Here is a 14,676-nt window from a genome sequence, read left to right as displayed (position 1 = left end):
ACACAAGCATGGCCATTGCTCCCTATATATACATATATGGTAGATTACACCAAGAAATTCTAACAGCCAAAGACAATTTAATAATCTTCATCCTAAGCTTTCCTCTTGTATATATGCATTAATTTTCAAGTCCTAATCAAAGAAATTTCATCTTCTTTCACTTCATTTACATTCAATCAATCTCCTCCTATCTTATACAAAAACTTTCCCCTCTGCCTTCTTTTTTCTAATTTATTGAGATCCCATTTTTGGTGGTTAGATAAAAATGGGGCTAAGGGACATAGGAGCAACACTGCCACCTGGGTTTAGGTTTTATCCAAGCGATGAGGAGTTGGTGTGCCATTATCTCTACAAAAAGATAGCGAATGAGCAAGTGTTGAAGGGTACTTTGGTGGAAATTGATCTGCATACATGCGAGCCATGGCAGCTTCCTGGTACCACCTCTCTCCTTTAATTTTCCTTTGGAATCTTATTCTTTCATTCCTGTTGGTGGTGTGTCTTTGAAAATACAAACAGAGAGGAAAATTATTGAATTATTGTGATCAGTGGCACAAAGCCTCAGGCCGCCAGCCATGTTTGCTGTTAGAAACATCAGACACGTAAACATGTTTTTTTTTCCTCTCTCTAGAATGGAATAGAGAGAGATGAGATGGACGGGAAAGGAAGCACGTCAATTTCTTAGATTACATTACATTGCATCTCTCTCACACATGTTTAGAAACCCGTATACATGCATTTACATGTCTGTATGTATATCTATTCTATTATTAACTTCTTACATTTAAGGTTTTCATTTAAACGCATAATCACTTACCATTCAAAATTTGTTTTAAAAAATTATTTTAACTTTTCATTTAATTTTTTTTATCTTTTTTAGTTTTTAAATTTATATATATTTTTATCAAACCACATCTCAATATATATGAAAAAAATTAACGTTTGTTAAGTTTTCTGATGTGTCATTCAAGTGGTAGTCTACATATATACCACGTTAATAATTATTTATTTTTAAAATATTAAAAATATTTTATAATTTTTTTTGTTTTTTTAAATTAAAAATTTAATTAATTGTTAACATGACATCCATGTATATGCCTCATAAAAAAAGTGAACAAAAGGTTAACTTTCCTATTCATTTTGGGATATTTTGACAAACATCTCAAATTTAACAGCTAAAAAAAGTGAAAAGTTAAATAAAAGGTTAATATAACATTTTATTGTAAAATTAGAGGGTCAAATAGATTATTATGTCTTTTATTAACTTAGGTCAGATCTAACTAGACTTAAAAAAAAGTAAAAATATATATTTGAGAAGTAATTAAATAATACAATATTATTAATTAATAAAATTATAAATCTGTAAATTCATGAATATAATTGATAAATTAAAAAAAATCTAAGTTTTTGAATTAAATAAATATAATTCTTATGTATAAATATGATAATAATTAATCACGTTAAATTAATTTTTTTTATAATTAATAAAAATTAAATGTGTGAAATTAATGTTATATATAAAGATAATATTAATATATTGGTAATATAATAGTATATATAATGTATACATTTATTTATTCTTAATTCATATGTTAAACCTCACTAAAAAATAAATATATTTATAATTAATTAAAAAGTTATTTTTATAAATATTAATTCTATCTAATCAAATCAGTTTAATTCAATTATGCTGAAGGAAATAGAGTATTAAATTAATGGTTGTTTATAGGTTTGAAAGGCAATAGAGCAGTAAACATATTGCATATACTCAATTATGTTGAAGGGAATAGGATTTATGTTTTTTTAGTTAAATTTTTTCAATATTTTTGAAATTCTGATCTATTGTTTTGAATTTTTATATATTTAAGGGTGTTTTGCAAAAAAAAAAAAAAACTATTGCAAATTATAGAATATATATTTGGAAATTTTGAGGAGGCTTTTCTTTAAAAAAAATTAACTAATTAATTTTTTATTTTTCTTAAAATTTGAAATTTTTATATATTATTTTAACTTTAATTTACATTTATATATTTCAAAATTTTCTAACTTTATTTTTTTAAAAATTGGTCTTTTTGAAAATTTAAAATATTTATATGTTATATATGATATATTTTGATTTTTATTAATATAATGCATAATATTAAAAAATAAAAGAAGGTAATGTGGCACGCTCTAATAATGTGATGTGCTAGCTTTTTTTTTTTTTAATGTATTCAGCTAAATTGTGTAATGAAATGTAGCCTGAGATAAAAAATAATAATTAGAAACCAAAATGAAAAACATATATAATTTGAAAACCGAACTAAGCATTTAGCCAAATTTCTTTGAATATGAATTCACTAATAATTTTTTGTCATATAAAAAATAGTATTAACCTTTTTTTTTTATATATAAAAAAAGAGTATTTTTTTCATTTTTCTTATTTTTTTGTTTTGTTTGAGTACTTATAATTATGTTAATATTTATAATTGTTATATCATTACAAGTATAAAATTAAATAATATAGTGATAAAATTTACACATAATAAAATTTAAATATTAAAATTTTAAAATCTTCGACATTAAATCAAAATCTTATTCGTAAATCAACATAATAATTTAATTCAAATAAAATGTAGATTTTACTAACTATAGACCAAAATCATTGATATCTTTTTCTTTCAAAATCAGTAAGAGGTGTTTTATAAGGTGAAGTAGTTTGTGAAGTAAAAGTTATAGATGAAAGAAATGATAATATATAATTTGTTTATATTGCCAACTCTCTTAGGCAGCAAAAACAGCTGCATACGTAAATATACATTTGCCCCCCATATGTCTTCTTTATTTATCTTTTTGCTAGCTCCTGCACTTTCTAATTTAAGAGTATCCTTTTTCCTATATACACCCAAAAATAGCAAGTCCTAATATTAAATTATAAGGAAAATTATTACAATATCAGGAGTTAAGTTAATTGAAAACATAGAGTTACATAAGACAATTCTTGGACTCTAAAATGTGACCTATAAATAGAAGCATTCACTTTTTTGACTCCTTAATTATTTTTTTCTTATTAACATGTGGTAGTTCTTGTTTTAGTGTTATATAAGATAAGATTTTTCTAAATATAGAAGCAAACAATAAAGAGAACTGTATACGTAATTGTTGGTGTCTAAGATATTCTTAATATTAGACAAATTCAACTTATTTAATATCTCATATTAAAATGTTAACAAAATCCTTTTTATCATTGTTCTCTTATGTTGTTGATATTTTTAATATTATATCATCATTTGACAAAAACAATTACTGTTAATTTTATCAAATGTACTGAAACTATAACCTAGATTTTATATTGGTCATTTACCTTCACAGCACTTTAATTGAAATGTCAAAGTAATAATATTGTATTAATCAGCTTCTTTTTGTTAGGCTAATTGTCAATTTGGGTGTTAAATACCAACATATATAAATCGCATGGGTATGATGTTTAAAACAAATATGCAATTTCAATCAAAATTAGGATTATTTAATAGATACACAAGTATTTTAGAAATATGATCCATGTCAAATTTAAACTGATATATTGTCTTAAATAATGATAAAATTAGTGATATGACGTAAATATTTTTAAACTATTTTTTTAGCCATAATTTAAAGACGTAAAGTGGAATTAACCCTCTTTTCCAAAGGAATTATTTCCTTATCATGCCCGACAAAGCCTTGTAGCTTTATTAGACATAACCCATACGGTGACAAAGACTTACCAACACTCTTAAGTAATTCAGGGAGGAAAAGTTAGTGAAAAGATAGGATTTTTTTTAATAAAAATTTATGTTGATTAAAAGGAAAATACAGCATAAACAATTAAAAATATATATTTGTGTTTGCATGGGATTAATTGGGGACTTGATTAAATTAACAGAGGTGGCAAAGTTGAATGCAAATGAATGGTATTTCTTTAGCTTCCGAGACCGGAAATACGCGACGGGGTTCCGAACGAATCGGGCGACGACATCAGGTTACTGGAAAGCAACAGGGAAAGATCGAATGGTGTTGGACCCAACAACGGAAGAGGTGGTTGGGATGAGGAAAACATTGGTGTTTTATAGAAACCGAGCTCCCAATGGTATCAAAACTGGATGGATCATGCATGAATTCCGCCTCCACACTCCACATTTGCCTCCTAAGGTATCTATCGCTACCTACCTGCTCTTTTCTACCATGCTCGTTTATAATTATCTTAATTATTGGTGTTGATTTATACATTTATTATGATGACATTTGATTAATGTAAATCATTTTAAAACCAATGATAGTTTTTCTGAATGTTAATGTTGGAACTCTATTTGGGCCCATATATTATATTATGTATGTAAAGCTGATAAGTTGAAACATTGACATGTACTGCTATATATACAGGAAGAGTGGGTTTTATGTAGAGTGTTTCACAAGAGCAAAGAAGAGAACAGCACCAAACTCAGCTCCCCAATGATGTTGGAGACCTCATCAACTCATCATGCCCACGAAACAGCCTACCAACATATCAGCTCTTTGTCCACCGCCACACCTACCTATCAAAGCCACGCCCAATGCTTGCTAAACCTGCTTCAATATAATTCCCATCAAGAGAACAACAGCAATGAAGTTAGCTCCAAAGTTGATGATGGCTATGAATTCTTGTGGGACATGGAAGAAAACAGCTTGGGATGTTCATGGGGTGGCTTCCAACTTGGAGGACATGAGATTTGAGATTAATAACAGTCTGGTTTCCTATGGAAGACATTGAATATTTAAGGGAGGGAAAAAGGAATCTGTGATGTTTGCCTTCGAAGATAAATGAAACTCATGTTGAAACGGATGGGTAGAAGATTTGTGTATTTTCTAGTTTAGGGTTTATTTATTTTTGTCTTCAACATTGGGCATTGTAAAAACTATATATAAAGCATATAATTATTCTTTACAAGTAGATTTGAGCTAGCTTAATAACAAGGGTCAAACATCCGCATTGGTATGGGTATATCACCCAATGAAATGTACGTACATTTTACAGCTACATTATCAGTTTCATAGTCAACATTGTGGATGAGATAGGAGCCAGCCAATTCACCTTTTACCTGTCTGATTGCAGTGTCTGCGCCTAGCGCAGTGTTGAAATTTTTCCTGTTGTTGACTTGGCCGAAGTAATTGATGACCATATATTCTGTCAGTGTCATTGTTCATTTGAACAAGTTTTGAAAATATCATTAAAATGGTAGGAAATTTTGAAATTTCACAGCCTCCTGTTTTTTTATTTTGAAGATAGAAACACCTTGTAGTTGAAATCCAGTCCAGGTGAGAGATTGCGTTAACATGTGCCTATAAATGATGATAAGCCATCCAATTCCCAGTTGTGGTGGTTATTTTTATTTTTAAACTCATTTCAAGCATTTACTAGTCCTTTGCCAGCTATCATCGCCTCTTGTTCTGCTAAACCTTGAGTTACTTTTAAAATAGAGTAGCTATTAGTAGACGTACATGCCCTGCATGAAGGTTCCTCAAAAAATGAAAGAGTTTGGATAAAAATAAAAGTTTAAAAAGTGAGTTTAGACAAAAAAATAAGATTAATGTCGGGTCTCGATAAGGCTTTCTTAATCTGGTCTGACTTGAATATGAAAAAAAAAGGAAAAAGAAGTGCTATTTTCTTGTTTTTTTCACTATTTTGTTACTATTTTTACTATTATATTAATATTATTTTGTTGTTATTATTTAGATATTATATAACTCTTATTTTATTATTAATTTTGTTACTATTTTAGACGTATTTGCTTATTAAATTGTACATATCTTAGTGTTATTTAAGTATATATATTTATTTTAGTGTTTTTAGTATTTTGATGTGTTATATTTTTAAAAAAAAAATTACATAAGAAATAATATAAAAAAGTATTACAGGCGAGCCAAATTGGACTCGAATTTTAGCATTTTTATCCGGCTAGATTTAGGCAAAATCTTAGACTTATTTTTTGGACCGAGCCCGAATCTAAACTTAGTAAATGGGCTTAAATTTTTTATTGGATCCGACCCGACACTTAAACTCCTCTTCCTACTAGTAATTATAACCTTCTAAAAAAGTAGACTGCAAGTTAACACCTTTGCGTATAAATAACTTTGCTCCACCTTCGTTGTCACTTGTGTAGTTGTCTCTAATTACTTTCTTTCACATATAAAATTCTCTGATTTTTAATTAGTATATCACTCTTTGGACCGTCTTATTGGATCTCAGTTTGCTCCTGCATAGACCATAAGGTAAGATTTCCCAGAAAGAACAATTATTTGCTTGTTTAATTTATTGTCATTCAAATGGAATGAAAAGATTAGTTCTCAACTATTTTTTACTTAAAATGTTGCTATTTCTTAACAGGTACCAATCATGTTAGTTTCCTTCTCTTTGTGCAAGCAAACAACGTCTTTACTACAAAAACCTCCTGGGGAGCTCAAATCCAATTTCTTTAGGCCAAGGCTAGAAAAAGAGATGGTTGTGATCATAATGGGAGCGACTGGAACCGGCAAGTCACGGCTTTCCATTGACCTTGCTACCCGGTTCCCGGCCGAAATAATAAATTCGGATAAAATAAAAGCATATGCCGGACTCGACATAACGACCAACAAGATCCCCGAGGAAGAACGGTATGGGGTTCCACACCATCTGTTAGGTGAAATAAGTCCCTACACAGATTTCACGGCAACGGATTTTGTTGACATGGCTTCACATTGCCATGGATTCGATTTTGGCCGGCGGCCGTGTTCCGATCATAGTCGGGGGCTCGAATTCATACATCGAGGCCTTAGTTGACGATGAGGACTTTCAGTTCCGATCTAGATACGAATGTTGTTTCCTATGTGTACATGTAGCAATGCCGGTGCTCCATCAGTACGTATCAGAGCGAGTAGATAAGATGGTGGAAATGGGGATGGTCGATGAGGTAAGGAGTTTCTTCGACGCCAATGCCAACTACGCAGTGGGGATTAGGAAAGCCATTGTATTGGAGTCCCTGGATTCGACCGCTACTTTAGAGCCGAACCATATTTGGACAAACAACAACGTGGTAAACTGCTGCAAGAAGCAATACAAGAAATCAAAAGGAACACCTGCAAATTAGCTTGTCGGCAATTGGAGAAGATCCACCGGCTGAGGAACAAGAAGAACTGGAAGACACACATTGTGGATGCCACGGAGGTTTTCGGCAGGCGTGGTAAGGATGCAGATGAGGCATGGAAAAAGCTTGTAGCAGGTCATAGTACGGAGATAGTGGCGGAATTTCTATATAATTTCAGCCCTCAGACCCTGGTCAGTGGTCACTAAACCCAACCTTAGAAGAGTGCCTTCACTGGCTTGTGGTATCATGCTGTAAAATCGTATCTGACAGACAATAACTAGTAAATTGATACATTCCGATGTTTTAAAATATTTGAGATATGCTACTTAATGGAACTCCCTTTTTTGGGGAAAAAAAAAGATGCTCAAATTCAATGCCCCCTGCCATTTAATGATATGAAAGCATTTTTCCTCTTCTCCTTTTTGGTGTGTTTGGTTGGTAGTTCTTTTCTTCTTAATATCCAGATTAATTTCTTCTATAATTTCTCTAATTCTTGACCTCTTCCCTAAAAATTGAATAGTTATTCAAACATATCAAATACATATAATTATAAATAATTACACTTAAATTTAATTATAACATAGTTCCATTGTTCCATGTATCTATATTGTAAGAAAAGGAAAATGTAACATCCCGAAACCCCTTCATCGTAAAAATATAAAAAGTGTTGTGGCTTTAATATAAGTATTTAAAATTATAAGGATAAAAATATAAATATGAGAAAGTTAAGGGGCCAAGTGTAATTTATCATTTTAAGAAAAGGGTGAAAATTTAATAAATATATTTTTATGAATTTGAAATGGAGACATATTGATATGTGAATTTGGAAAATTGAAAGAAGGATTAAGTTGAATAAAATGGAAAAATATAAGGACTAAAGTGTAATTTCCCAAATTGTAGGTGAGGACCTAAATGTAATTTTACTATATTAAATTGATATTTGGAGATAGGTTAAAATTCCTAAGCTAGTGAGGTGTAAAGTTTAATGGAAATATTTGGTAATTAAGAATGAAATATGTTGAATTTTAATTGGTTGGAGGAAAATAAGGGTAAAATTGAAAGGAAAAAAAAATGTAGAATTTTATATATATTATTCTATCGGGACGGCAGCAAGCAGCAGGAGAGAAGGAAAGACAGAATGAAAATAAAGAAAAAAAGAAGATAAGAGAGAAAAAAAGAAGAAGAAAATATTTTTCATGGATTTTCTTTGAGTTTTACCTACAATTATAGCCTAATTTGATATCTTAAAGTGTTATAAGATTATTTTCTACCATGGAAATTAATTAGTAGAAGAAAAAAATGAAGGAAAAGCTTGGCAAAGTGAAGAGAAAAAGAAGGATGAAAGGAGAAAAACAAAATGATAGATGATGGAAAATTTTGGATTTAAAAGAGAGGGGTTGAATTCAAGAAAAGAAAACAAGTTCGTACTTTTTTCTACTTACGAAAGGTTTATTCTTGATTTGATTTTGGTGTAGAATATGGTTATGAGTATTGAGTAAAGAATAACATACTTAATCTAATTATTTCATCAAATAGTTTATGGAGGGCAACAGTAGTACAACTTTCAAATTTAATAAATTGTAGAAATATAATTAGAGGTTAAAATTAAAGTTTATTGAGTTTAGTTTCGTATGGAAGAAATGGTATAAGTAACGGAATTATAGATTTTGAGATATATTAATTTTTATGGGACAAGGTAAGAATAGATTCAGATTTCCTGTTTTGATTTTGAAATTTCATCAAAATTTGTATAAAAACTATTAGGAGATGAAATTTATATTCTTAAATGATTAATGGGTCTATTTTCAAGAGAAACAAACAGAAATATGATCCGAACCTTGTACTAAGATATAATTATTTTTTAGTAAAGAAATATCGAAGCTCTCAAATAGTAGAACAGGGAAAATTTTGAAGAATTTACTGTACTGATTGACTAAAGTAGAAATTCTAAAATTTTATAGTGAAAAGATATTTGAGTCTAATTTTAAAAACATCAAGCGGATCATAATTTCAAATTCTGTAGCTCAATATATAAATAATTTAGTAACTATAACACAAGTAGACAATTTTGATATGAGCACATAAGTAAATAGTGGAATTATAGATAATGTTACATACAAGCATGTTATATTAAAAGCTAAAAATTCTGATAAATATATACATAAAAGATGTAGATTGGAGAGGAGGAGGAAAAAAATATATGAATATAAAATGTTACGAAATGGTTATAAGTGATGGAATGCTTAATATACGTGAGAATGTTTAAACGAATTGATAAAATAATAATTGAATAATTGTTAATTAATGTGATATTGGAATCTTGGTTAAAAGTTTATGAAGAATTAAATTGATTAGCACAATTTAAAAATAAATATGAAATATACATAAAGTGAGTAAATTATTTTAGAAAGCGCAAGTCCTCCAATCGAATTAGTTGTAAAATTTTAATATTTGTGTTAATTTTTATAAACTTTGTAATCTTTAATTGAATATCATGTTTTTATGAGGACTTGAGGTTAGAAATAGATATAAGTGGATGACATATAAAATGAAATGGTGGTTATGACCTCTGAATACAATTTAGGTATTGATATAAGAAAAAAACGTGGAAATTGTAAGAAAATGGAGATAATGTTGCGACAAGCCCAAGTCAATTAGTGACGTCTCGATGTAGAACCCCAACTGGGGGTTCCATTATTACTAAAATGAGTAAAATAATCCACATTAATCAAATAATATGATAAATTGGTCAGAAATTCTCAGTAATTGTTCTGGCAATGATTGTGACATCTTGATGACTTAACTCGGCGATTGGGTCGAGTATGACGGTGTTACAGAAAATGCTGAAGTAATGACCTCGTTACATAAAAAAAGAAAAACCAAATTTCAGCTCCATAGCAGAGTATGATGTCTGATAATTTTTTCCTCTGTTATTACAAATAAAGCTTGTCTGCTTCTTAAACTGAACTATCATGGTGGGATCAACTTGTGTAAATAATTGTTCTAGTATGAACTCGTGGTGCCTACTGCAAAGCCGAAAGCAAGCTAAAAATTTACTCTTTAAATGCTCAAACATATCACATAGAATAAATAAATTGGTCAGAAATTATGTCCAGTATACATAAGATCCTATCATAGTTTGAACAATAAATTCTAGTCAACACTTATGTCACATTGAAATCCAGACATACATCTCAAAGGCCAGCTGACACTAATCCATGCAATGTGACAATGCCAATCAAGACATTTTGATGATCAATAACAGGCAGAAATTGTACAGGAGAAGGTGGTGATTCCATCTTTTGCATGGCTTCCACTGCCATTGCATCCGGACCAATGGTTCTCGGTTCCCTGATATAACCAAAAGGATATAATATCAAGTGACTTGACACAAAACAAGATGATCTGGTAATGAGAAGCAACTTCACAATTTATTACAACTCATTTGAAAATGCTCCATTTGCATATTTACCTGTTGCACATGTCTCCAACTCTGAGCTTGAATATTGCTTCTCCACTGGCCTTAATAAGAGTACGCCGCAAATCACCGTCTGTAAATGTGCCAAGCAAGTGATATTCATCATCTATAACCACCAAGCATCCGCATCCTTTGCTACTCAGCTCCACCAGTTGCTCCATTATCAAATCGCCTTCCTTGCAAATTGGAAGCTCATCTTTCTTCTTCATCACGTCTTTTACCTACAAACACAAAAGCCCCAATCCATCATTCTACAAATCCAAGTTTTTTATTTTTTTATTTTTTTTAAGTGATTATTTTCTTGTCCTTCATGTTGCCTCCACATTACCTCTGAAAATTAAGCAATGAAGAAACTAAAGCACAAATTAAGCTGAAAAAAATGAAAGGAAAATGAAAAACTAAAAAAGAGGACAAATTTCAGTTTCAAATGTCCATCAATCCCAATTATCTTGACAATGACATGATCCCTAAAAATAGAAATTCAAATAAATGCATCAAAATTACTACAACGAGCAATATATCAAACATTATTCTTTTTTTTTTTTTTTGCAGTTTTCATCGTTCTGCAGCTTCTTATATGAACCAAATATTAGCAAACAAAAAGAACAGTCTTTGAAAGCCCAGATCTCGAACAATTTGAGAGCGATCAACTTTATCAAAGATCATTAAACATCCACTAACAAAAAAGACTCATCATCAGAAGCAATTAAATTTATCAAAAATCTAATCTGAAAGGCAGCATTTAAGAATAAGGGGAAAAAAGAGAAAAAGCAAACCTTGAAAATAAGGCTTTTCCCAATCCTCCCAGCGGGATGATTGGCCGCGTATTGCTCCTTAGTCAAGTTCCTAGCTCCCATAAGCGCAATAGCCACGGTGTCGCCAAATACCATCTGGATCGCATTGGAAGTGACCGGCGCCAGATCAAAGGGACACAACTCCCTCTCCAACGGCAGATGCACATTCATGTCGCAAGCGTTGGCCAGGGCATTGTTAGAAAAGGAGGTAACGGAAATGAGATAAACCCCCTTGGCTCTGGCACAGGGAAGGAGACGAAGGAGTTCTTCAGTGGAGCCGGATTTAGAAAAGAGGACGAGAACGTCGGCAGAGGAGAGTGCGCCAATGTCGCCGTGGAGAGCGTCGAGAGGGGAGAGGAAAGAGGAGCGGATGTCTAGGGAGACTAGGGTTTGGGAGATCTTGCTGGCGACGAAACCGGATTTTCCGACACCGGAGAAGAAAATGGTGCCACGAGAATTGAGGAGGGTTTGGGTGAAGGATAATGCTTGGGAAAAGTCGAGGTTTTGGAAGAAGTAATTGAGGTGGTTTTGTTGGGATTTGAAGAGGTTGAGAAGGGTAGTTTCGGAAAGGAGTTGGAGGTGAGGGGGCTTTCCCAACGGCGGTAATGGGAGGTCCAGTGACGGAGGAAGCGACCCCATTGTTGATGCTCTCAGATCTTGATATTTTTTCTCCGTTGTTTCCTTTTGCATAAAATGTTTGCGAAGGAAGAAAGAGAGCGCGTTTAGTTTTACTTTTTTTCTTTGGTTCAAATGAGCGCGTCTAGATTTGGCAGTTAATTTTTCGCGGTAAATAAAGGAAGAGTTTAGTTTTGGATACGTCTGCATGGAGTATACGTATTTATTAATTTTTTTAAATTTCAATACATTAATTATTAAATGGATTTTTTTTATTTTTTAGAGGAAATATATAATTTTAAATTTAAGTGAAGTAATAACACAATATATCCACTTGATGTCCCCTAAATCAACACAACATATATAAAATTAAGTTAATTATGTGACAATGAAATTTAATAAAAAATTCAATATCAGTTTATAAGATCAAAATCTATAAATTTTAAGCTTTATTCATAAATTTACCTGGAATTATTCCCTTTTTTTATTTAAATTTAGTCTTAATACGATTATCCTTTTGTATATTTTAGTCCAAAAACATAAAAAATAAACAGCCTATAATAAGATGCCACATGGCATTTAATATTTTTAATATTAAATTTAATTAAATTAAAATAAAAACTAATTTTACACTCTCTCTCCTGTCTCCCCACACACACACACACACACTCTCTCTCTCTCTCTCTCTCTCACACACACACACCATAGCTTAAGTTTCTGGCTACTGATATATATCAAAATATTCATGGTCATGGTTTATGGCTTCTGCCAAGGCAAGGGTCGTGAGAAGAGTGAATCTCCTGTCGTCTTGTGGGGGAGCTCATCGCAAATGGAAACTATTTACAGTAATGGAGTTTTTTACTCTCCAACTGTTTCCACTTTTCATACAAATGGGATTACTAGGGTCACACATCTCGGTGTTGTAGGACGAGGCGTGAAGTGTGTTTTAATGAGTGTAGAAGCAGTAGATTCGGGCTCAATAAAGAAACCGAAAATCAAACCATCGTCGGACAAAGGAGATAGCAACAGTTCCCCCTTGATGTTTTTTGGTCCTAGATTGTAGATTCTGACAGTACATGCTTAGTAATTGTTAGTAAAACTTAGTAATCATTGAGGGTATGCTCTTAAATCATACCATACTAATGCTTGAAGTTAATGGATTATTTTAAAACTCAGAGAAGAAATCTATGGTGCCATGAACTTATTTGCATTTACCTGTTGCTGCCATATGTGAAGATTTATTGAACAGTGCATGTATTACATTGCATACACTTTCCCATATATATATGCATATATTACATACAGGAGTGAGAGAGAGAGAAAGCACGAGGAATTAAATTAAATTTTAAAAAAAGATATTAAATACTACGTGGAATTATATTATAGGCTGTTTGTTTTTTTGTTTAATGCTGTTACGGAATGACAAGTAGCCGAACTGTGAATAAAGCCCAATGCATTGGGCCAGGAGATGAGAAAAGACATAAATTTAAGTTTCATCCAACATGCGGACAGTTGCATTTGTAGCAGTCAATAGAGTTCACCTTTAAGGAAAAGGATAAAGCAATATAGCAGTTAAAATTGAACTGTATCTGCTAATTTCCTATTCCTATGGTGAGTAAAATCTGATTTGATTTGAAAACTTTGATAAAAAATTTAAATTTTGAATTAAATAGTTCTAGTTATTTGAGTTAATCAAGTTGTTCGGATCAACTCGAATAAAAAATTAAGTTTTGGTTTAACTCGAATATGAATTACACAATTCGAGTTATCCAAAAATCTAAATAAAAAAAGACAAAACTACGTCGTTTTGCTAAATGTTTATCCATTAAGTTAAAAGACTAAATTATTATATTGTTCATGTAGTTAAATAATCTTGTACTTCATCTACTAGTTAAATAATAGGTCCATTTAAATGCAATATTAAGTATAAATAATAGGATTCGCTAACTCGACTCGATTTGACTCGATTCGAAAATAATTCAAATTGAGTTCGGTTGTTAAAATAGAATTTGTTAACTCGATAACTCAAAAAATTTTAACTCAATTTCACTCGACTCGATTCGATCGAATACTCACTCACTTACTCCTACACCAAAATGACATGGATTATGGAGGGCGGAGCAGTGGGAATCAAACTTTTTTTGTCCACCCTAATAACATGCATGTGATGAGATATATCCGGCTAGTATACTATAAATCACATAGGGTAGCTTATCGGGAAGCTAAATTTTGGGCCGATTTGCTATGTAATATTCACAAGTATCTAACACTTTGTAGTACTATTTTTTACATAAGTTGGATATTTATTAAAAACCAAATTTTTTGTGTCATCATTTTCTTGTTATAGTTATACGTACGTACATTTTCTTAGCTTTTCTAAAGTTTACAAGGACATAGGAAAATCAAATGTGTAAAGCTAGATATAGGAAATTAAGGGAATTATAGCTGGGGATCTCATCTTGATTGTTGTTAGCTAATTATACCTCTAGGCTAAGGTAAAGTTAGAAATCTGCTGAGATAAAATGTAAAAATTGAGGTTTAAAGCTAAAATTTTGTGTTAAGAAGATTTAAACTCAACTATTAATTTTTTTAGAAGGGTGCCCAAAAATAAAAGATTACCATTTAACTAAATTTTTACTGCGGAATTACTGGCAATTAAAGAAGCTTGTTTGATTTT

The 14,676-nt window shown here is 31.2% G+C and overlaps 1 protein-coding gene and 2 pseudogenes across 1 annotated transcript; 2 read left to right on the top strand and 1 right to left on the bottom strand.

Annotated features, from left to right (window-relative positions):
* Window positions 1-57: 57 nt before the first annotated feature.
* LOC107923223 (protein CUP-SHAPED COTYLEDON 3-like) lies at window positions 58-5,059 on the top strand (annotated as a pseudogene).
* Window positions 5,060-5,931: 872 nt separating this feature from the next.
* On the top strand, window positions 5,932-7,528 carry LOC107923780 (adenylate isopentenyltransferase 3, chloroplastic-like; annotated as a pseudogene).
* Window positions 7,529-10,177: 2,649 nt separating this feature from the next.
* On the bottom strand, window positions 10,178-12,147 carry LOC107922790 (probable arabinose 5-phosphate isomerase). Its single transcript, XM_016852960.2, has 3 exons — window positions 11,367-12,147; window positions 10,585-10,811; window positions 10,178-10,463 (listed from the first exon to the last, which is right to left on the bottom strand). The coding sequence occupies exons 1-3, from the start codon at window positions 12,072-12,074 to the stop codon at window positions 10,307-10,309; spliced, it is 1,092 nt and encodes a 363-aa protein (XP_016708449.1). The 5' UTR covers window positions 12,075-12,147; the 3' UTR covers window positions 10,178-10,306.
* Between the last annotated feature and the right edge of the window lie 2,529 nt (window positions 12,148-14,676).

This window comes from Gossypium hirsutum, chromosome A11 (genome assembly GCF_007990345.1).
Source record: "Gossypium hirsutum isolate 1008001.06 chromosome A11, Gossypium_hirsutum_v2.1, whole genome shotgun sequence".
In the NCBI taxonomy this organism is placed as follows: domain Eukaryota; kingdom Viridiplantae; phylum Streptophyta; class Magnoliopsida; order Malvales; family Malvaceae; genus Gossypium; species Gossypium hirsutum.
Note: the sequence above shows the minus strand (reverse complement) of the source record. Positions and strands in the feature narration are given on the sequence as shown.